This window comes from Phodopus roborovskii, unplaced genomic scaffold (assembly GCF_943737965.1).
Source record: "Phodopus roborovskii unplaced genomic scaffold, PHOROB, whole genome shotgun sequence".
In the NCBI taxonomy this organism is placed as follows: Eukaryota; Metazoa; Chordata; class Mammalia; order Rodentia; family Cricetidae; genus Phodopus; species Phodopus roborovskii.
In genome coordinates, this window is record NW_026126541.1 from 25,588,085 (window position 1) to 25,612,890 (window position 24,806).

The 24,806-nt window shown below is 37.2% G+C and overlaps 1 protein-coding gene across 1 annotated transcript in view; it reads right to left on the reverse strand.

Annotated features, from left to right (window-relative positions):
* The window catches only part of Pten (phosphatase and tensin homolog), a 65,413-nt gene that overhangs the window by 10,430 nt on the left and 30,177 nt on the right, over positions 1-24,806 (reverse strand). The window contains exons 5-8 of the mRNA XM_051200073.1: positions 20,693-20,737; positions 16,537-16,580; positions 14,327-14,565; positions 1,676-1,817 (exon numbers count right to left, since the gene is read on the reverse strand). Of these exons, the coding sequence (XP_051056030.1) occupies positions 1,676-1,817; positions 14,327-14,565; positions 16,537-16,580; positions 20,693-20,737 (470 nt within the window). The remainder of the gene's footprint in view (positions 1-1,675; positions 1,818-14,326; positions 14,566-16,536; positions 16,581-20,692; positions 20,738-24,806) is intronic.

A 24,806-nucleotide genomic window follows, 5' to 3' on the forward strand; every position in this document is an offset into this window, starting at 1 on the left:
AAAGCTGGAGATTGAACGCAAGACCTTATGCTTTCTAGTTCTAGTCAAGTACTGCACCTGAGACAAACCTCTAGCCGGACTGTAAATCTTTCCATAAACAGCTTTTCAGTAGATTTAAAACAACTTTAAAGCCAAAGTGATAGTATTTATGTCTCCAAATTTCAAATGTTCTCTTCATCCCCTTTCAGTAAATCAGCCACCTGAGTAAGATCAGCTAAAGAAAAACCAAACAAAGCCCATTTCATTGCTCTAGCAAAATTTGGCCAGTCACATAGCTGGTTTTACTTCCCCCTCCTACGTGACAACTTTCCATAGAGTATACAACTGTTCTTAAAAAAACATGGCTAAAATCCCTAAAATCATCGTGACACCAATATTTCAAGTCTATTCTCTCCCACTCAAGATCCTCTAACAGTGAATCACACCTTCATTTCTTGTCCAGCTCAGTTCCTTCCATTTCCTAGTGCTGGCAATATTTCCTTCAAACTTAATGCCAATCTAAACTGTATGTGTTCTCCAATGGCAGACTTTCTCCATGAAATAGTTTCCAAAACCTTTTATGAACATAGCATTACAATTTATGTATATAAACCCCCATGAGTTGTATTTTAATACAACTTCAATATACAGTGTTAAATCCTAGCACATAAATAGGCCAGCTAGGAAGTTTAAAATATTAAAAAAATTATTAGTCAATAATTTTAAGTCCAGAGATACGAACATAATATTGTGAGCCCAAAAGCCAAACAAAACAGAAATGAATCCTAGACAGGCAAAGTAGAACTGACAAGAAACCTCCATGAGACTCAGGCTAGTGTGAGCGCCTGGTATGATTCCCTTTTCCTTCCTGCACCTGCACCAACTGTTTAGATCTTACACTGGTACACAAAGCATGGGAAGCACATGAGTCTTCACCCTTTTCCCCTCTCTATGTATGTGGTGAGGTTCCTAGGTCAATCATGTTCAATAGTTCACTGTGCCTTATACTCAAGTTTTTAAAAGTATACTGATATGATCAGTGATGCTCCTTAGGACTTTCTGATAAGCTATATTAATAACTCTGAAGCCTCTATTGATAAAGTTGTCACACATGGTAATCACATCCATCAGAAAAACATAGTAACATAGATGAGTTCAAGAAATTAATTTTCTCCACATAATTTTAGAGAGAACAAATAAATTTACCTCAATAACAGCTTAAAGCTAAAAACTAAAATCACTAACAAATTGCTAAACATTTGTAAAATAATATATTAAGGGATTCTAATGAGGGCACCTATCTGAAATGATGACGCTGCATTATTCTTAAGTATAAATATAATTGACCACTCCCAGGGGGCACTTCATTTGTCGTCTCAGATGAAAGACTTGGCTCCTGTCCCAAGACCAACTGGTGATCCCATTGCCAGTCTCATGCTGGCCTCTAAGCGTGTCTTTCAGTTATTCGGTCAGAACGGAGATTGCAGCTGGAGGTTATGACACAGGACATTTCTCCCATACATGTAACTAGCTTCAAGAACACTCAAATTTACCATTCTTGGCTTTCTTAGCCCAATGAACTGAACAACAGAACTAATTAATTCTGACACTTTATTTCTAAATTTTTACATACACATTTTGATATGTTAAGAAAAGTTTTCCAACACACAGAAGGATGAGAATTTAGAGGACTTACTGCAAGTTCCGCCACTGAACATTGGAATAGTTTCAAACATCATCTTGTGAAACAACAGTGCCACTGGTCTGTAGTCCAGATGGTTCTTTAACAGGTAGCTATAATAATATACATAGCGTCTCTGACTGGGAATAGTTACTCCCTGGTGAACAGGAAAAGAAAAAAAAGAAAGTCAAATTTAAAAGAAATGAACAGGAAAAAATAAATCAAGACAAATTCAAAAGAAAAATTTCATTGAAGTTATTGTACTAAATTGCTATGATAGCTGGATTATTCCAAAGTTTCTCTAAGTGGCTAACACTCAAATCTAAGTCAGTATTAGAATCAATGAAAGCAATAGCAAAAGAAAGGGAAATATCAGATATTCTTAGGATGTGGTAAATAAACACCTCATTTATTCAAAGATTAAATAGTGTTCTAATCTATGAACCCAATAAGCAAAGACCACTGCATATTCAAAGTAACAGTGATGGCCTTTGTACTATATAGCTGTGCTTTTTATATCCACGCTTCCTCACAAAGGTGGACTCCGGCACAATTCTTCACAAACCTGCTTACCTACTTTCCAAGCAAAAGCATACTAGAGAGAAATGTCCTGTCTTTATACAAAAAAGCAGAAGAAATTGAGATTCTGACCTTAGAGCCCAACAAAGAAAATGCAGCTGAATGATAAACAAATACAACAACCTGTTAGCAGAAGTACTGAAGTGCTACAGAATAATATTTTTGTACAGTGTTTCGATGTATCTTTGCCAAGGTGCCTTCTGATTAGTTTAATAATCAGCTGACAGTCCAATAGTTAGGCAGGATTTTCAGAGCAGAGAGGACACTGGGATGAAGGCCAGAGTTCCAAAGAGTCGTAGAGGAAGGTATGACATGAAGGTGAGGTAACAAGCCATGAGCCACATGACAGTGCATAAATTAAAATAGAAGTGGGTTAATTTAAGTTGTAAGAGTAACAAGCCTAAGCTATCAACTGAGCATTTATAATTAACATTAAGACTCTGTGTGGTTATTTGGGAGCTGGCAGGTGGTCCCAATGAAAAACTCCACCTACAATAATAAAGGGCATCCCTGTGCTATACAGTCCTTGAAGAAATTATAGATGAACACAATAAATGGCTTAGAAAAAATGAAGTATTGCAAATGTTTAAAAGACATAATTTCATATGGTATTTAAAAGGGAAACCTAACCAGATATGGTGCCCCACACCTGTAATCCCACCACAGAAGAGGCTGAAGCAGGACTGCTGTTAAGTTCAAACCAGGGATACACAGTTCCAGGCCAGACAGAAGAAGATAAGATCCACATACCTCCCACCCACCCACACAGGATACAATGATTCAATCAATAAGGTGTTTGCCTTACAAGTATGAAGGGCCCAGAATCCATGTATATATATTTCTTATCTTTGTAGTGCTTATTCTATATGTTCAAGTTTTTTGCCTACATCTACGTAAGTGCACCATGGATATGCCTAGTGCCCACAGAAACCAGAAGACACTGGATCCCGTGAAACTGCAGTTACAGATGGTAAGAAAAACCATGTGGGTGCTAGGAATTGAACTTAGGCATTCTCCAAGAGCAACAAGTGCTCTAAACCAACTCTCCAGCAGACCCCCTTCCACAGACATATATTTTTAAAAAGGCACCATGTAACCATACATGTGCTTATAATCTCAGCACTGGGAAAGCAGAGTGAGGCAGATCCCTGGGTTCACATGCAGCCAGTCTAGCCACCTTGATGAGTTCCAGACCAATGAGAGACCCTGCCTGAACAGGATGTATGGCACCAAAAAAATATATCACCAGGAGGAACACTCATTCCTACACACACATACACAGAGAGACATAGAGCTCAGAAAGATAAAACTTTAAAAGACCTGACTTTTCTTTAAAAAAAAAAAAAAAAAAAAAAACACTCACATATGTAACAATGCATTCACAAATAAGTAATATGTTTCTACTACACAATATAATTTAGGAGAAAAAAAATCAACTTAGAAATGTAAGGCAAATAATAAACATCAAGTCCAACAGTAAAAAAAAAAAAAAAAAAATGAACTAGAGCTTTGGCATGGTAGTAGTACCCATTTGTAATTTCAGTACTTGGGTATACCCAAGATCAGAAGTTCAAGATCAATCTGGTCTATGTAAGGCACAGTCTCAACCAACAAAAAAGAATTATAAGAAAATGATATTTGAGGTTTATTTAAAAAGTATTTGCAATATTCTTTAATTTATTGATGACATCTAAACCTCTGCTGTGTTAAGAACCCCAGACACAAACATCCTTATTCAAATGAGCAGAAAACAGAAAAGCTAAAAATATATGACAAGTGTGCTGACTAGCAAGTACAGGAGGAATATGGGTTCTAGTCTTCTTCTCCTCCCTCTGTCTGTCTTTCTATCTTTTTGCTCTGTATGTGTACCAAAATGGATATAACCAGCCAAGAGTGGTGGCACACAACTTCAATCTCAGCACTCAGGAGGATCTGCGAGTTCCATGATAGCCAGGGCCACAAAGAGAGACCCTGTCTCAAAAATAAAAACAAACAAGAATGGATAGAAATCACCTGAAATCATGATTAGTCATTTAAGAGTTTGGACAGAATGCAAATCACACACTCATTAACCAAAGCTTCTATTTAAACTCTAACAAAAGGTAAGATTTCAATTTGTTTCTTTAGGAAAATGAGGACAATAAATAACATGTACCTTCTTAATAGGATTCTCATGAGGATAAAACAGTAAATGCAGTTACACAAAAGATGTTAAAAACAGCCAGGCACACCTTTAGTCCCAACACTCGGGAGGCTGAGGCAGGCAGATCTCTGTGAGTTGGAGGCCAGCCTGGTCTATAGAGCTAGCTCTAGGACAGGCTCCAAAGCCACAGAGAAACCCTGTCTCAAAAAAACAAGGCAAAAAAAAAAAAAAAAAAAAAAAAAAAAAAAAACATTAAAAATACAAAATAATGTACAAATACTAAGTAACAGCTATAGAAACACAGTTATGGAAATGCTGAACAGGTGGGATTTTATTTCTCCACTTTTCTTTTTAGGAAAATATTGCAATGTGTTGTAAAGTCACACTAATTTAAAGAATTGTTATAGAACATTAGCACTAAGGAGTATCCTGAAGTTTAAAAAGGACTAAATTTAGTGCAGACTGCACATTAGAGCACCTTATTTATGAAACTTCAGCACACAAGTTGCCATTGTCAATTATGAAGCTAAAAGCATTGCACCAGGCGGTGGTGGCGTGTACCTTTCATCCCAGCACTCAGGAGGCAGAGGCTGGCAGATCTCTGTGAGCTTGAGGCCAGCATGGTCTATGGAGTGAGTTCAAGGACAGCCAGAGCTATTAAACAGAGAAACCCTGTTTCAAAAAACACACAAACAAAAAGACAGCATAGCAAGCGAGGTAGAAGAAAGAGCAGACAGGAGATGGAGGAGGGCTGTTGCTGCTGTTTTAACAACATAAACTTCTGAACTCCACGAATTTGTCTCTAGTCAAGAGACTAAATTTAAAAAAATTTAAGCTGTACAAAGCATACGGTAATACATGCCTGTAATTCTAGCTCTTGTGAAGTTGAGGCATTCTGGGTCAAAGTTAACCCCCACGACACATAATGAGACCCCCATCACAAAAGCTTTAAAATGAAATTAATTAAAAGAGACTAAATGCAAGTCATTAAGACCGGGTTTTCAACTTAGTAGTTTATGGGGCTCAGATGTTATTTTTCCCTTGACCTCTATTTTTGGTGTACATTTGTATACAGTAATAAATGGTTCTCAACATTTTAGGTCTTATCAGGTGATGGGTATAGGATGTGATTGACAGCGCTTAGTCCTTCTGACACGAGCCTGTGGATAAGTAAACCATACACAGATCAAGAGTGGTGTGTGACCAGGACTCACTGCCGAGAGGCAGTGGAAATGCACGGTGAAGCCTTGCACCATGCCAAGACCTTAGGCGAAGGAGAAGCTGAGTTCCATGCACCAGCTAGGATTTTTAACTGCCTGGTAAACACAAGCACACACAGGAAGAGAAATTAAGTCCATTTACACTAGTCATCTTCGATTCTCATATCTGTTCAGTTACGGAAACCCAGATTTGACCCTACAGACCACTCAAAACACTAGCTTTGGTTTTCTACAGTTAGTGTTTTCATTATTAATCCAAATAGTTTGCTGTGATTCCATTTCATTCATTTATATTTTTGTCTTCTATTTCTACTGGTTAATAATCTTACTGTGACTATATCTTTCCTCAATGGCTCAAAAATTAAAAAAATGGTCTCACCTTTCCATAAGGATTGGAATTAAACTTTTAAACTGCAGCTCTACTTAAGTGCCATCAAGAATGACGTAATCTGTTTCTACTTTTAAGGCTTGTGGAGAGGATTTGGAGTTAGTCTAATGAGTTATTAATCTAAGTGAGTGGGAACTATGAAGCGTTTATATGCTAATTTTATTACTTTCTTCACGGTATACATATCTTGCTTTGCACTTCCTTGGAGTATATCAAGATTTCTAACACTGTTATATTTTCTTATTTTAAGTGTGGCATGCTCTACAGAATCTTTGGGACAAAAGTGAAGCAGATCATGTCTAGCCACCATTCTTTCCTCACATGGAGTCTTCTTTCAGAAGCTATCATTCTCTCTGTGGTTTCAAAGTGGAGCCCAGTCTTCAATTCAGATGAGTCAATCAAAGGATTCCAATCCTTAGCAAGAACATGTGGTTCAAAGAGAGGTGCATGCTTTAACCCCGAAAAAACAGAATCTGCTGTGGGAACTTTTAGGTCCAGACCTGAGCTTACATTACAGGCTGTATTAGTCAGTAAGCATCTCTTTTTTGTATAAGCTTACTTTAAGTTCGGTTTCTCTGACCTGAGACTGGAAAACTCACACATTTAAAACAGCTATTTTTCTTTTCTCTTTTTTTTCTTTTTTCTTTTTTTTTTTTTTTTTCGGCATTATTTTCTATTTTAGGAGTCAAAAAGAAAAAATTAAGTAGAACTTAGTACAGCAGGGAGATTGAGTATGACAAAGAGAAATGCAACTTAGAGCAGCTTGATCTTTGCTGGTGTACTTTGAATTGAGTAATGGCTTAAGCCTCACCCTCCCTGGAGAGTGAATAGGGGGTGGAATGGGGGAGGGGGGTTGGTGGGAGGCATGGAAGGATGGGAGGGAGAGGGAACTGGGATTGATATGTAAAATAAGATTGTTTCTAAATTAAATAAATTTTTAGGAAGGAAGGAAGCCCAGTCTGAGCTTCAGCTAGGTAGATCCACCTTCCTTGGGGGGGGGGGGTTTGAGGGGAGGCTTAAATCCTTCAAAGCATAAGAGTGCACAAAATTATGAATGTATGGACTGGATGATAGGCTAAAAATAGCATGCATCACAAACGAACACACTCTACCCCATGACAACTGATGTCACAGCAAATTTGATTGCCCTAATAATTTTTTGTTTGCTCCTAGGAGCACCCAGACCCCTGTCTCTGACAAGTCTTCAATACCCTTTTTAGACCTGAGTGTTCACACATTAGGTAGAGAGAGTTAATGCCCGTTCCAGCTAAGTAGGAACTCCAGGCTTCTTGTTTTGAGTGACAACACCTGACACATGGTCCTGGTCAGTCTCAGCCAGAGTTAAACATTTTAGTTAGTCTATGGTGTCTGCAGCATGACCACGCAGAACCCAGCATCCCATCTCCTGGATGTGGGTACTGAGAACTGAACCAGGGTTCTGTAACACTGAACCACCACCTCCCCAACCCTAGAGTCAACTTTTAATCCTGATATTTAAAGGCATTTTTAATCTTTATGTTCAGCTGGCAATTTTGGTTTGGCACATTAAGGCCAATAATGTCTTGTTCTCTTGGCAATACATACATAATAAATAAAATTTTTTTCTTTGCTTTAAGGAAAATAACCATAAGTTATGATATGGAGGAATATATTAAATGAAACAGAAAAAACTGTTTATAGGTTATAAGACTTCACTCCTCAGAGAAAATAATGAAAACTCTTGATAGTAAAGTTAGCATTATTATTTTATATACTTGACAAGCTGAGGTACTTAGGTCAACACACACAAACCACACACTTCTGTACACAAGCACAAAACACACTTTCACACACACCTTTCCAATAACCAATTTGGAAGCAAAGAAAAAAAAACTGAAATCTTTTCAATTGTTTTTCCTTAAAACGTTAATAAGAGAAAATAAGTTTAAAGTTTATTTTATTTGCCATTATTCAAGGGCAAGGGGAGAGAGCAGTGACTCTAAATAAGGTAAATGACAGTGTCTGTAAGTAGAAGTGGGTAATCATTCCAAAATATGCACTCATCAGCATTCTTAAGAGGTTTTCCCTCGTTTTTGGTTTTGTTTTTTTGTGGGTTTTTTTTTTTTTTTTTTTTTGCCAGTTTACATAATGTAAACTTATGTATTGCTGTACTGAACCCTAAGTCCATTGACAAACAGCAAAGGACAGACTGGTACCAACCCCAGAAGGTGACTTACAGCGAGGGGGTGGGGTACCCCAGGAGGTGACTTACAGCATGGTGGAGACAGGGTACCCTCATGGCTTTTCATTTGGACAACTTGTCACACTTTCATAAAGTACCAACTATACAAGTAAATAATTTCCAGGGAAATGGGATAACATATTTGTTTTGCTTTACTGAATAAAAGACATGAGTCTTTGTTCCCTTCAGCAGTTAACTCACTCTTGAAACATTTTTCTTCATAGGAAGTATCAACTATTGGACTTCTCTGCAGTATTGAAAATCTAAAGCATTGTTTGAACATTAAGAACACAATGCTACATTTTATGAGGAGCTTGTGTATCCAATCTGCATCAAGTTGATATGTCAAAACCTGGTCATAGTATTTTGAGAAGCTATGCAAAATCCACAAATTTTTCACAACATGCCAGATACCTCTTCCTTTAAAATAAGAACAGAAGATTCTGCCCGAGAATTTAATTTTCTTCAGCTTCTTATGGTCCCTCCATAGTTAAAATTAAGAATATAAGCAAAATAATAAAGACAATTCTAGTAAAATTCTTTCCATACAAACTACAAAACAGACTTTTAAACTATTATTCACTTCCAGTCATTTACAATTTGCACCCAAGTGCAAATCCAGAATGAACCTAAATGACAAGAAGGGGGTAAACATACTACTAGGGAGGGATTCTTAGCTAGCATACAAAATGTTAGGTAATTATTATGGCATTCTCAAGCAAAATTCCACTGTGTGTACTGCCATATGTTTTAAGAAAGAAATCACTCTGGGTAATCAATTATATTTATTATAAGGTACTCACTTCTCAGGAAGAATTTCTCAGTTGTATTAAACTGTACCATACTCAAGCTAAGTCTTCTTATGATGAAAACAAGTTAAAATGTATCTATCCATCATTTCACTACCACACTGACCATTAGGTAAATAAGTGATAGCTTTTAAGGTTTGTCTTACTATTTATTTCTTGCTAATAATGTGCTCCATTATGGCATTTCCACACGTAAGAATCATTGCATTTCCTACTGATCCCTCTCATTTAGCTGCCTTTCCCCTGCCCATCTTCCTTTGAGGTCACTTCCTCCCACAAAGGTCTCCTTTCTAGCTTGGTGGTGGTATACACACACATACACCTCCAAGCTAGGTTCTTCACAGGAGAAAAAACAAGTATTTCTGATCAGGTTTGTTTTGCTTAAAATAATGACTTCCAGTCCATCCTTTTCCTATAAATTTCATGATTTCATTTTTCTCTACATTTAAAAGCTTTACAAAAATTAATTGTAAAAACTGTAAGGAAATGCACAGCATTATAGTTACAAGATATGCAATCTCATAAACACGACTTGTAAAGAAAGACATAAGACTGAGGTGTCTTGAAAAAACCATCAGCATTATTGAACCTTTCAGGAAAGCCTGGAAAGAAGTAACAAACTCAACAGCCTCAAAGTTCCTTCTGCAGTTCAGAATCTACAAACCATATAAAAAGAAACTGAACATGTCAAGGGACTTGCTTATACTCTAAATGCTGTCATGAACTGTATAATTCTGATCACAACAGTTCACTGTTCTGGGCCTTCACATCATCTATAAAGAGGCATTCCTGAGGTAGAGATAGCTTAAGGCTTTTTATCTTTGTCTGGCTTTTTAAAGCAGGTGCAGCTTAAAATGCAAATAAACCACTTAGCAAAACACAAACTGGTCAACAGCATCTGTTCATCAATTCTTTGTCTTTAAATAAACAAAAGAATAAAGGGAACATGTATAATTTTTGAAAAATCTGTGTATAATGCACCCAAAACACTGTCTAGGTATACTAATTATACATCAGCTAAGTACAGTAAGTTCTACTACTGATGTGACTGTAGGATGCTAAATTACTTAAGGAATCTCCCTATAACGTAATAGCTAAACATCAAATGTTTAGCTCTAACAATGTCGACTGCTCTGCATTTTCTTTTTATATTAGTCTGTTATCTTCACTCAGGGGAAAAGGTAAGAGAGTGTCTGCTGCCCAGTACAGTTATACTAAGGACACAAGCATCACATTTTACTAAATGACACTAGAGACTTCACGTTTCACTCTCACAAATACTTCCCTAGCTGTCTTTTCACTTTGGCCCTGGCCTGTAATATTCCTCAAGACCACTAACACCCTCGCTTTCCCTCTAGAGGGAAACAAACTATGGTTACCAGGTTGTAATAAATAGAGTGAGTGTCTTTGCACTGGCAGATAATGTGACCACACTTTCTGACCTTGGCCCCCTGCACCTAACCTGGATCCTGCACCTAAACTAGATCATGTACCAAACCTGGACTGAAAACAGAAAACTTAGAGGAAAGTTCAAGTACCCTTGAATTTTACTCCTATCCTTGAACATGAGACAGACTTTCCCAAGTGGTTTTCTTATTGCAAATCTCACCATCCTCAACAGACAGCTGACAATTCTGAAGAAGTGAAGGGAGAAAAGACAGGATGGGTGACAGCAGAGCTTAGAAAAGCCTAGACAATTCCAAAACCATTATTTGTCCCAAGTGAAGAATATCTGACTGAATTGGCCATAAGAAAAGAAAGGTCATGCAACTAAACACGATGATAGCACCAGGTGCCAAACTCAGAAATACTTTTAACAAGGGCTGAGGATATAGCTTAGCAATAGAGTCTGTGTCCACGTATATGTCCCTAGGCTCAATCCTCACCATCACAAAAGGGGAGTGAGAGAAAAAGGAAAATATCTGAGGCTCTCAATGTCAGGAGAGAAGATTGAAACAGCCGCAGGACCTTAGTCAAATCATTTCATCCACTTCTCCAAAACTAACATCGTTCTCTAAAGCTACAAGGCGCCATTAAAATGTTAGAATGTACCACTCACTAGCATCTGAATTCTTAATATTTAACTACATTCTAAATATTTATCTTTATACCAACAGATAACTGCAGTCCTCAGCCCGTATCACGGAAATATCTCTTTGCAACAGGAGACCACTACAGAAAACCATAACCAATTAAAATACAGACCTGCGGAGCCCAGTCCCAACTGAGACATCCATAACACAACTGCTGCACCTAAGGCTCAGGTAACACTGCAGAAGAGGGGTAGAAAGATTGTAAGAGCCAGAGGACCAGAGATTGTGTCTTCTAGGAATGTCAAAAGCTACACCCATAAAGTCTCATCAACATCACTGCTCAATCACAAGTTGAGCAAGGAGGATAACAGGCATGTTAGTATGGAAGGGGACACCTCACCAGACCTCAACCCTACTAAAGATCTACTGGCAACTAAGGAATGCTAAGAAGGGGAGAAATAGTCTTCCCCAGGGAAGAGCACAATTGGCCATCCAATACCAAATGGTAAGCAATGAAAACATGTATCTGATAGTAGTATTTATACACACATACATACATGCATGCATACATACATACCTTACTCATGATATAATTTGATTATAATCTCAAAAAATTATATTAAAAAAATATCAATGTGTAAAAAAATAAGTTACATAAAAATGCCTAAGAAAAAACCCTGAGGCCGGGCAGTGGTGGCGACCTCCTTTAATCCCAGCACTCTGGAGGCAGAGGGATGTCTGTGAGTTTGAGACCAGTCTGGTCTACAGAGCTAGTTCCAGGACAGCCTCCAAAGCCACAGAGAAACCCTGTCTCAAAAAAAAAAAAAAAAAAAAAGAAAAGAAAAGAAAAGAAAAAGAAAGAAAGAAAGAAAGAAAAAGAAAAAAGAAAAAAAAGAAGGAAGGAAAAATAAAAAACTACCTACACCACCTCTGGTTTTCCTGCACTAGTGAAGGCAGATGCTCTCTCTGCCATGGCCACTCCCTACTGCACTGGGCAACAAGGTCACATCAATCCTAAAAGAGCCTTGTCTATTGTTAATGAAAAGTTCTCCAACTTATAAGCATATATTTTAAATCATGGCCTATGAAAGATTTGTCATGAAAAACCTACTTCTGTGAACAACCCAAACTCACAAGAGCCAAGACTTTCAATCAAAGAGACTCTCGAGAGGCTTTGTCAAGAAACAGGAGCAACTATGCATGCAGCTCTTCCCTGCATATGGTCCACTGATATCCAGAAGTCAGGCAACGCTGTCACAGTTTAACACTTCAACCTAAAACTAAAATGGACCACAATCTTTTCCTGCCACACAGCATCAATCATAATGACCTTGAAAGCAAAGAAACTAATACAACATGAACTTACCTAGTCTCAGAGTGATTTTATCTGACACAGTCTACTTTAATTGGTCCAGAAATGCTATGTTCCATATGTGAGATAAGAGTTTTCAGCACGTAAGATGGAGTCAAACAATGGCAACCCTTCAACTTGTTTTTAAAAATTGTGTAAAAGTAGCCCTCTCACACTACTGAGCAGAACCAAACCACTTACATACTTGCTGCCCTCAAGTAATGGATGCTGACTCTTTAAATGGGGGAAGTGGGACATGGGTTGTTAGAAGTTCTTTATACTGTTTTTAAGTCTGAGTGCAAATAAAAGCTATCAACAAAAATTTACAATTACATATATACCATGCACGTGTTAAATGTATGAACATTTGCAGATTTCATCAGAGTTTTGAAAGATGTTGTATAACACACAAAGTTGAAGAGTCTCTAGCTTGAACCTGGTATTCTGGCTCATGACTTTTTTACTGTATCAAAGGTGTAATTTTGTGAACTCACACCCGTAAACATTCCTTTGACATCCTTAAACAAACTCAAAGCAGTTACAAAGACAGGGACTGAAAACAGAAGGTAAAAGAGAAGTAGAGGGGGCCAGGACCACTGCAATCACAGAACTTAGCATAATAAGTATGATCACCTCTATTTATGGTCCAAAGCAGAGCTACATAAAATTAGGGCTTAAAAGAAAAAGTAGAAAGGGGGAGGGAGGCAGGGAGGAAGGGAAGGAGGGAGGGAGGAAGGGGAGAAGGGAGGGAGGGAGGGAGGGAAAGACAGAAGGAAGGGAAGTCAGAGTAGCAGAACAAATTAATACTAGAATCAATTTTCAAAGTTGTCTTACTCCATGTACATCTTTTTGACATTGCAAAATATGTTGTCATTTACAAAGTCCACACTCCAGAACCATGCAATTGGATTACAAAAAGATCGCAAAACAATTCAATGTTTAATTGAGTTTATAATCTTATATTAAGGTCACATTCACTGCTATCCTGAGCTTTTCAATTTATCTGGAGAAGAAACGCAAAAAAAAAATCTTTGTATTAAACATTTTTCAACTGACTTTCTAAAGAAATGGATGCTCTGAAAAAGCATTTACAAGAATTTGCTTACTGATCACTAAACACATCATTCATTTTCAACAGCTTTTAGTTTTCTGAATAACCAATGAATCGACTTTTTGATTAGTTGACTATATTAATAAATATTCATAACAGAAAGTGTTTTTATTTACTACCAAATTGAATATCATGCTTTACTAGGTAATGGCATTCAGGTTTCATGTATCCCTCTGAAATACCAGGATTACACTTTATTAATATATACTTTTATTTAATTAAACCTTAGTTATAAAGATTTCCAGTATAGTTAGTGGGTAGGTAATTTTGCTAGTATTATAGAAAATATCAATATGAAGAGAAAAAACTAAATGAACTGATTACAAACTTTGGAAGTAGTGACATATTTTGATACTCATAACACTTCAGAGGCCAGCCTCAACTATATGAGAGATCCTATCTCAACAAAATGAAAGGATTAAAAATAGGTATTAGCTCATCTCTTAAATGGAGATATACAAAAAAATTCTATCAGACAAGAAAAACAAGAGCTGGACACCTGGACTACACAGCATGGCAGCAAGAGCCAACAGCACATAACACCACTGTGTGCTTAGCGACTGCCAAATAGATCTCAACCGTTCTCAGTAAGTGAAGGAGGAGGACAGCCATGCCAGGGAATGAGGGACATACTAAGAGGATACAACTGTGGTAATGACAATATACATTTCTCAAAACATCACACACGCACTGTTAAGTAGATCAGACTTTTATTTTTCAGTTACACCTCAATAGAGCAAGGGGGGGGGGAGACCCATTTCCCATAAATTCTTGGGTCCACAAAGAGGAAAAAGAAAATAAGACAGCTTACCTTTTTGTCTCTGGTCCTTACTTCCCCATAGAAATCTAGGGCCTCTTGTGCCTTTAAAAATTTGCCCCGATGCAATAAATATGCACAAATCATTACACCAGTCCGTCCCTTTCCAGCTTTACAGTGAATTGCTGCAACATGATTGTCATCTTCACTTAGCCATTGGTCAAGATCTTCACAGAAGGGTTTGATAAGTTCTAGCTGTGGTGGGTTATGGTCTTCAAAAGGATACTGTGCAACTGTTGCAAAAAGATAACCTCAGTGTAAGAAAAGATAGCTTCTAAATTTTTAATTGAAAAGTAGCTTAACTCAACTCTAAAAATTTTATATATGAAGTTGCTGCTATATGAAGAAGCCAACTTCCCAGTAAATTATTGCTTATTAGCCCAGTTTTTTTTAATGTCTTTTATTAATTCTTAAATGTATTCAGACAAAGAAACAAATATTGTGTTCCTCACTCCACGAAGGAGGAATCTGCTACATGAAGGGAACACGTCACAGCGTATCAGTACAGCTGAATCCAAATGGATGTCACACAGGCCTCTCGTCAAGAAGTAACTTCTAACAGAAGGAGCAATAACAGATATTACTGCATTATCACAAAACAGGTTCTGAAGAAAGTATAGATTATTAATAGTCAACTACAGAAAAGACTGCTTTTATATCTCATAATAATACCAGGTGACATCATCATCGTCATTTTATTATAGTTTTTCAAGAAAGGTTTCACTGTGTAGCCCTGGCTGCCCTGGAACTCAGAAATCCTCCTGCCTCTGTCTCCCAAGTTTTGAGATTAAAGGAATGAGCTACCACTGCCTGGCTTTTTAAAATAGTCTCACAAATATTACAATTGTTTATCCATGGCTTGAAAGGCACATATATGTATATATACATATACGTACATATATATCTCCCCTCTAATTAATTACTCACTAAAAGCATACAACTGTCGTAAAGTTTATCAAATTAAGTTTTAGACTTTTTTCACATGGACTACAATGTCTTTGTTCCCTACAGTGAGAGTTCAGCTTGTGAAGGTTGGTTGGTAACTGTCTAGAAACAAGGCTTCCGTTCTATCCCTCTTGGCTTTTGTCTTACTAGTATCTGCCTTGATGTTACTCTATTGAGATCCTTAAACCCTAAAGAACTCCCAAGGGTGTGACTCAAGTTTGCCAAGTGCTTGCTCAAAAGCACCAAACCCTCGGTTCAACCCTGCTCTGCACAAACATACAGCTGAGGATGAGATGAACATCTGTAATACCAACTTGGGAGACAAAAGCAGGAGGATCAGGGGATCAGAAATTTGAAGTCACCCTCAGCTACACAATGAGTTCAAGGCCACTTTGGGACACTGAGACACTGCCTTAAAATTTTAAAAGTAAAAGAATACTCCTGATGGACACTGTTATTCTAATTATTTGCTGTATTATATGTAAAAATTATGATATATCCCAACCAAGCTATCCTAAACTGGGATAGAACAGTTCATTTGACCCTCCTTGGGAAAGGGGAGCTCTCTGGTTAACAATAACATACAGTTACACAGGTGGCAAGCTAGCTTTCACTTAATCATTAACTGTGATCCCAATCTCATTTCCCCAGTGGCACACAAGACCATTCAAGAGAGTCTGTTAAAATGTACATTTAAAACTAAGTAACTTCAACTGTGGTGTGCTTCCTAATAAGCAGGAGCCTACATCTATCCCACAAAAGAAACATTCCTAGTAAATTGTTCTCACTTAGTTCTTCATGCTTCAGTTCTCAGATCATCATTAACACGCATGCTGGATGACAAACATAAATCCATCACAGTACCCATTTCTTTTTGACTTCCACTGAAGTATCTGCAGGCTCTGGGACAGAATGGACCCAGCTGCTCTATCCCTTCCTCTTTTATCATTATTCTACATAGAACACTTAAAATGGTTCTGCAGTCTTCTTATAATCATTTACAATCCTCGTTTAGTCTAGTGCTCTCCCCTGGTTCTCAATCTACTCTGTGATTTAGCTTTCCTGACAAATATGATAGGTCTATATGACCTAAAGTGTAACTCTAAAATTAAATTCACTTTTTAAAATTGCCAAAGGCCATTAGGATTTCTATCTCACTCAATAATCTAGATAATTATCGCTATACAGTTTAAAAAAAAAAAAAAGTCTATTGGTCTTAAGTTACCTAATATACTATGTATGGTTATATTTATACATACCTCTGCAGTTAAATTTGGCGGTGTCATAATGTCTTTCAGCACATCTACAAAAAAGTTTAAATGTGGCATAAAGTTACCTTTCACACTTGGAAGGCAGAGTATTAACATTACCAACATTTGTTCACCCTTTATACTATGCCAGCCATTATGCTAAGTGTTTTTTGTATTCACAATTTTCAAGAATTCTGAAGTAGATATTACTATTACTACTGTTACTGCTACTACTACTACTACTAAAGACACCAAAGCTTAATAAAAAGGTTAGATGCATTCATGAAATCACAATTTGTGACATCAACATGCAACACTGAATTCCACTGCACTGACCCTGTAGATTTCTTGATTGAAAACTGTACATGCCTTTAGAATGTGTTTCTTATTTCACAAATACCTGTGAATAGCTACTTTCAATATTGTTTTTACCTGATAGATGATTATATACAATCTGAAACCATTATTTAAAACATACATAGTGAAAACAAGAACAAAGAAAACATAAAAGACAACTGAATGATACTAATTTACTTAACACAATTTTTACTAAAAATTGTAAACCAGACCTTTTATCCTTTTGTATACAAATGTCATTTTTGTCCATGGTTTCTGAGTACAAATTTTAGTATCAGATCACAATAAAATAAATAAAGCCAATAGTAAATAGTAAAATGCTGGCACCATTATAAAACATACATATCTTTTTGGTAACACTAGTGGTAGTTATTATGCAACTGGCTCACTCAAAATTAACAGGCTATGAAATAAATATTAATAAGGTCAAAGGGTCTCCTACAAATTAGTGGTGTCAGCAGCATCCTGGTAACTCCCAACTACTAACAAAATCAGACAATAGTTAAGAATTACTAAAATAAGCTGGGTGTGTTAGCACAGGTTGCAATCCTAGCACTTCGGAAGATACAACAGGAAAACTGTATTGCTAAGATTAGTCTTTGCACCAGTCAGTGGTGGTGCACACCTTTAGTCCCAACACTTGGGAGGCAGAGGCAGCCAGATTCTCTGAGTTCGACGCCAGCCTGAATTACAAAGCAAGTGCCAGGACAGGCTCCAAAGCTACACAGAGAAATCCTGTCTCAAAAAAAATCAAGGTGGAAAAAAAAATTAGTCTCTGCTATATATACAGTGATTCCTAGGCCAGCCTGGGCTACAGATCAAGAAGACCCTGTCTCAAAAAAACAAGAAAGGAAATTACTGAAAACAAAAGTTGGCATTTTAACAGTTCCATTACTCCTTAGCCCACAAACCCAAATCCTGAAGTTCTAATAGAACCCAATCTGAGGCTTCAACAACACAACTACAGTAAAGACTAGCCAATCCACCACACGGGTACTTGGTAACACAAAGGATATATACTTGCCTATCAATTTTTTTTTGAAAGCTGAAATTTTCTGCATATTGAAATGTAATTTCTTTCCAAAATTTTAATTCTTGGGTCCGTCTTCAGTGACAGATACTGTTTATGTTAGGGCTGACTTTAACTAATTTGAGTAAAACTTGACACTGCTTTAACATTTAAAACTTGAGTGTTTTTATTATGTTGAATCAAACACTAATAAAAGTTGTTGGATTTTGGTGCCCGGGGAGACTGAACTTGAGCTCATGTATCATGGTGTGATTGCCGGTGTGATTGGGCAAGCTTTTAAGGGCCTTTCTAAACCTTAGCTCTCTCAGCTATATAATGGGTATATAAACTGTTATATGATTGTGAGGCTGAAAAAATAAAAAGCATGAAGCTCTTGACAAACATTTAACTGTGTTATTTTTTTATCTGTTAAGATTTTCTTTGTGTTGGGGGGGGGGCGGGGTTGCACACCTTCTATCCTAGCATTCAGGGAGGCAGAAGCAGGTGGATCTCTCTGAGTTCAAGGCCAGCCTGGTCTACAGTGTTAGTTGCAGGACAGCCAGAGCTGTTATACAAAGAAACCCTGTCTCAGAAAACCAAAAGAGAAGGAGAGAGGGAGAGAGGGAATTAAAACATTCAACTTTATTATACGTGTTGAAACTTTTGAAGTGAATAAAACATGGAGAAGTAAAAACAAAGACCTAACAAAAGGATCTGCTGGCATAAACCGTGGATAACCTAATGCCACCTCCCTTAAACTTCCCTAGTCCTGATTCACTATCTGTAAGATGAGAAGTTACTACTAAGTAACTTTGCCATTCTCAAAGCCTCCGTATAGGTGATATGGGAGTAAATTAATATGCTCTAAAGGGTATTCTCAACTAATAAAGGGATAGTTCATTAAACTGGGAATCAAATGCTTAGAAACAGGGAATCAAGTTCCTAGGCTACGACCCAAGGCCACCTTTAACTATACCAAAATAGAACAAAGGAGATAGCATAAACCTAATGCCTAAATTCTAGAAGCAGGAAGCCACTATACACAGGAATGAAAAGAATTTCCTCCCTGTTCTTTGGATATGTTAAACAGGCATAAAATTTCAACACAGGCAAAATGTGTCTTCTAGTGTCTTTCTACTTCCCTATTGGGACTCTAAATCTCCAATCCTGACAGTGCGAGTCCAAAATGACTCATTTAATGAATTCCAGCTTTCAACAGCTCTTGTCTTTTTTCAGTCAGCTTCCCAGTGCAGCTGTTCAAAACAGACTTTTGTAGTTCTCCTATGCACCTTTTATTATTATAACACCACCTAAGACAGTATACAACACCACCTGCCAAAAATGACTTAATCTTCGTAACTCATAGACCACTGTGCTATCAATCTCCTAACTTGCCATGCCCCAGACTCCTCAGCCCAATGGCTAACTACCCCTAATTTTGATTAGCAGAAAAGCCTCAGGGGAATACTTCAAGATTTTCAAATATATATGTTTTCAAAGAAAGATGTTATCACATACAACTGTATCCTTACAACTGAAAGAAAACAAAGCCAGGTATGTAACAGGGAGAGATAGAAGTAAGCACAGCTTAAACATCCTGACCTTTGCAAAAACCTTCCCATGGAGCCCAATTACTGTCTACAGTTCTATAACTACTCACTCCTACAATACTTTAACTTTCAAACTAACTATGCACTACCTAAGGGCTGGAATTATCCTTGTGAGCACTCTATCTATATAGTTTACCTAAGTAAGAGCTGCACTTTTCTGAATCTGAAGTCACCAAGAACTATGAGACACAATATTGGTAACTACTTCACATGAATACTCCTAACTCTTATCAAAAACAGAATTACTATTAAAGACTGAAAGAAAAAAGCAGCATCCAGCAATCTAACAAGGGCCAGAAAATCCTCTGGATAAAAATTCAAATGCCCACCAGGGCAGTGGTGGCACACGAGAGGCAGAGGCAGGTGGATCTCTGTGAGTTTGAAGCCAACCTGGTCTACAGAGTGAGTTCCAGGGTAGTCAAGACAACATAGAGAAACCCTGTCTCAACACCTTTCACCCAGCAGAAGAGAGAATACTTGTGCTTATATTTGATAAAGTCTACAGAAAATGGTAATTATTAATCAGTATTTAACACTGCATAAAATTCTCCTATTGTATAAATCAGATATAAAAGACAAAAGGGCACATAGAAAAATAATTATAATTTATGCATTTTAAAATAAAAAATACTCAGTATTTGGAGAAAGTTTTTGTTCTTCAATGTTTAAAGATTTTCCCCCCTTTCTCTTTTTCACATCTCTACTCCAAAACAAAGGTTTAAAGACAGGCCTACCAGTTTTAATAGACAATCCCTAATATCCTGTTCCAGATGGTTAAACAATGCTGGCTAACTTATTTAGGTTATACACAGAGAGTATTCAAATAGCTGTCTCAGTCAATTAACTGATAAGCACAGAGAAAGACAGGTCTGTCCACCCTGGAGTCTGCCTCCATAGATGCCATCATTAACACTAACCCCAGTGCTGCTGTGGATTACATTTCAAATTATCACATGATTATAGGCTCAAGGATGGGCTAGGCGCCAAGTCTTTTAAAGCAGATCAAGTAACATGAATCTGCCAGCACTGTCGTACCTCATCACCACACTTTCTAGATCCAACAACCCTCTCTATCGGACTTCAACTGTTTGAGGAATCCAGCTCTACTAAAATATATCTTTAACTCCAACAAGGAAATAACTTTTACTTAGGTATTTGAACATACATACAAATAAGAAGACATACTTACAGATTGTATATCTTGTAATGGTTTTTATGCTTTGAATCCAAAAACCTTAAAACAAACAAAAAGCCACCATTAACAAAAATGAACTAGCATTTCAAATTACAACAATATTGAGCAGGACTAAAACAGATTTTTATTTTCCCTAACCTCAAATACTACTAATAACCCAAACGCATATAACCTCCAACTTCACATCATTCATTAATAACATTACACAGATTCATACAATCTGAAGTAGAACCGACTTTTATCAAAAAAACTACGTTCATCTCTTCTATCTTCAACCTAATAAATCCTAATAAATCATGATAATCTCTTGAAAGGGCAATATTAGCAATTCCCAAGTGCACCTAGCTCATACTGATTTCCATAAAAAGCATAAGCAATAATGTACTCTTTTTAAATGCTTTAAATTTCTTTTTTTTTTTTTTTTTTTTTTTTTTTTTTTTTTTCCTTTTGTTTTTTTGTTTTTCAAGACAGGGTTTCTCTCTGTAGCCTGCCTGGAACTGGCTCTGTAGACCAAGCTAGCCTCACACTTGAGATCTGACTGCCTCTGCCTCCTAGCTACTAGGGTTGAAAGGTATGCACCACCACAGCCTGACAAGTTTAGTTTTCTTAATGAAGGGAAGAAAAAGAAAAGGAAAAAAAAAAGATATTTGAAGGTACAAGTAGCAATGTAATCCTGTATAAAGTTTAGTAAGCATTTTCACATGTGTGTTCTCTCTTGTCCCTCATAAGCACCAAAAGGGTGGAACTTACATTTTACAGAGAAGGGAAGTAGTCTCAAAGAGATTAGGAGACTTGCCTGAAGTGTGTAGGGGAAGATTCAAACCCAAGGACCACTCCCTCAGCTGTGAAACTAAACAATAATTACAGGTACCAAAGCACTTATTATATGCCAGGTATTATTTTAAACACTTTATATGTGTAAATTTGTTTAATCTTCAAGACTGTAACAGAAGGCTCAGCGAGGTAGAACACTGAAGAATTAATTATAAGACAAAAGGACGAAAGACAGCTTCCTGTAGCCTAAACTAATCCTGAATTTGCTATGTGGTGGTACATAAGCCTGAACTTCTGACCCTCCTCCCTCCACCACTGGGATTACAGGTATGTGTCACCAAGTAGAGTTTAGGCAGTGCTGGGGATTAAACCTAGAGCCTCATTCATGCTAGAAAAGCACCCTGTCAATTAACTACATCTCTGAGCCCAACATGAGTTTTTCAAGATGAAGGGATAAATAGCCGATAAAAATTACTATAGAAAAAAGGCTCCAATAGAAACACACACATCTTATGTATTTTCTAAATAGCAAACATATCACAAGACCCTAAAGTCTATTAGAAAAGAAATAGATGGCATAAAAACAAGAAGATATCAAAGACTGCCATTAATAACACTAGCTTCTAAAAGTAACTATACAAAAGTCTGACCTTCAGAAAAAATTACTCCCAGCCTAGAACGCTATAACAAGACAGACGATCGCAGGTGAATAGATAATACAAGCAGTGGTTAAATAACAAGTCATTTTGTTTTCCATACACTATTCTCAGGAAGTTGTAAAAGCTGCTGAGAGTAGAAAAATCATGAATGGAGATAATAGGTTCTAGGAACTGGGCAACCCAACCTGAAAGAGAAGAAATGAGAATCCCAAGAAGGATGGGTAAAAGGGCATGTCAGGCAGGTTGCACACACAGGACAGCAATTACGAGTCTGGCAGATCAGGTGACTCCAGCAGGAAAGGGAGAGACTGAAGAGCATCAAACATGCTCAACCACAGTGGTGGGCGGTGGTGGCGCACACCTTTAATCCCAGAGCTCTGGAGGCAGAAGAAGGCGGACAGTCGGGGCTACAAAAAGAAACACTGTCTGGGGGGATAGGGGTGCACTCACCCAGTGTGAGATTTACAGAAATGACGGACAGGTTTGTGAATAAATTCGAATCAACATAGATCTACTACAGATATATTGCTTCCCCATTTTGCATTTTTAATGGGATTTCTGTGTGTGCCAATGGGTTTCCTGTGCTTTTTCTTTGGCTCTTTTTCATTTTTTGTTTGTTTTGTGGTGTGTGTGTGTGTGTGTGTGTGTGTGTGTGTGTGTGTTTTGTCCTATTCTGGTTTGCTTGCTTTTATCTTATATTGTTTTACTCTTATTAAGTGTCTCTGTTTCCTAGAGAGGGGGGTGAATTTATAAGAGAGAGGAGGTATGGGAGGGGGACTGGGAGAAATTAGGGAAGAACCGAAATCAGAATATATTGTATGAAAAAAAAAATCTCTCTCAATTTAAAAAATTGAAAATTAAACAGTATATGACACAACATACTTTCGGCCTAGTCAGGTAAATGAAGTGGGTATATCCTTGGAATACAATATAAAACTAAAGAAAAATACAGCAAAATATTAGGAACTTTAAATCTTTTAACTACAGCGGTTTTCTCTTTTTAAAATAAATATTGAAATGCTGGGTCAATTCTCTTTTACAAATAATTTTTTAAAGGAAACTACAACTCTGGAAATGTCAGGAAACGGAGAAAGTGTTCATGTAATTTTAGAGTTCACGTCAGACAAGGAAGGAAATACTGGCATAGTGAGATACGATACTGATCTGTAAAACATTTCAAATGCTTCATTCCATCAACAGCCTAAGATCTATACCCAAATCTAAAAGAAAAAGACTACAGACAGAATAATTCAACTATGTCGATAGGGCAACTATAAACTATTATAAGTTTTTAAAAAACAGAAAGAAAAATGCTATTTCAAAAAAGACAAAAACATGAAGACATACTTTGATTACTTAAAAAAAAAAAAAAAAAACCCACTGAGTGACATGGTGAATGTGTGTTATCGCAACACACTTGTAAACCCAATACATAGAAGGCAGCCAAGTCTTATGAGTGTGAAGTCAGACAGGATTAAAGACACTATCTCAAAAAAACCACAGCAATCATAATAACAATGTTATGGATTTGGTTAAGACTCTCTAGGATTCTCTTTTGCAATGAATTCTTCAAGACCAAAAACAACAATAACAAAAAACAAAAGAAACAAACAAACAAAAAAACAATTTAACAGCCTGGGAGGTGGTGGTGTATTCAGGAGACAGAGAAGCAGGTCTCTTGAGTTCCAGGCCAGACTGGTCTACAGAGACCCAGAGCTACACAGAGAGACCCTGTGATATATACATTAATAAAGCAGAATTAGCAACCAGTAATTATGAACCCATCATGACCCATCAATTTCTGTAACCAACGCTTATCTGAATCTAGTAGCATAGAAGGGAAGGGAATTATAAAGCTGCCTACAAAAGAAATCAACAGTTTCCTTACTTTTTAGATTTAACAAAAATCATTAAGGGGAAAAACAATCTAAAAGACAAGTAAGCTGAAAAGAAAGTCAACACACATATAAATACCAGTATGCATACCATGCCCAACTAGATTTGGTAATGTATTAACAACAGAAATTAGCTGTCCATAGCTCTGAAGCTGGAAAGTTCAAGTGTGTACACACATGTGCACAGGAAATTTAGTGAATAAATAATATTTTTTAAAAAGCTGATTAATGTCTAAACACCGTTCCAAATGGAGGTAGAATATAAAAGCTTCACAGGGAAGCTGTGCCATCATCCTTATGCTGAGCAGTTAGCAAACACTATAGGAGACCAGAAGCAGGTGTTTTTTTTTTTTTCCCCCCTATCTTTCCCTCTGTGTTAGACACTGAATCCTATAGAGCTGGAAGCAATGTACAAGAGAACAGATTCTTCAAAGATCTCATTGGAAGAGCTGACAGTTCCAGGGCAGCCACCGGGATGTAAGCAGGGCAGCAGGAGCATGTATAGCAAGAATCTAACAGCAATGTCCTAAGAGACTACAGCCCCTCCAACCTCCTAGACATGCCGTTGTTTCCCAAACTTCTGCTTTCCAACATATGAACTTCCTAAGCAGCACTATGCCTTTCTGAGTAAGTTAAAAACACTTTCTGTCCTCTGCAACCAAGAGCTCATAGTTCTTTTTAGAGAATATTTCCCATAGTGTGTCCCTTAACAGTTGAACGTTATGGTTTCTTAGCTAGCATGTGAGCCACAGCAAGACTGCCAGAAGAAGCCTTTAAAAT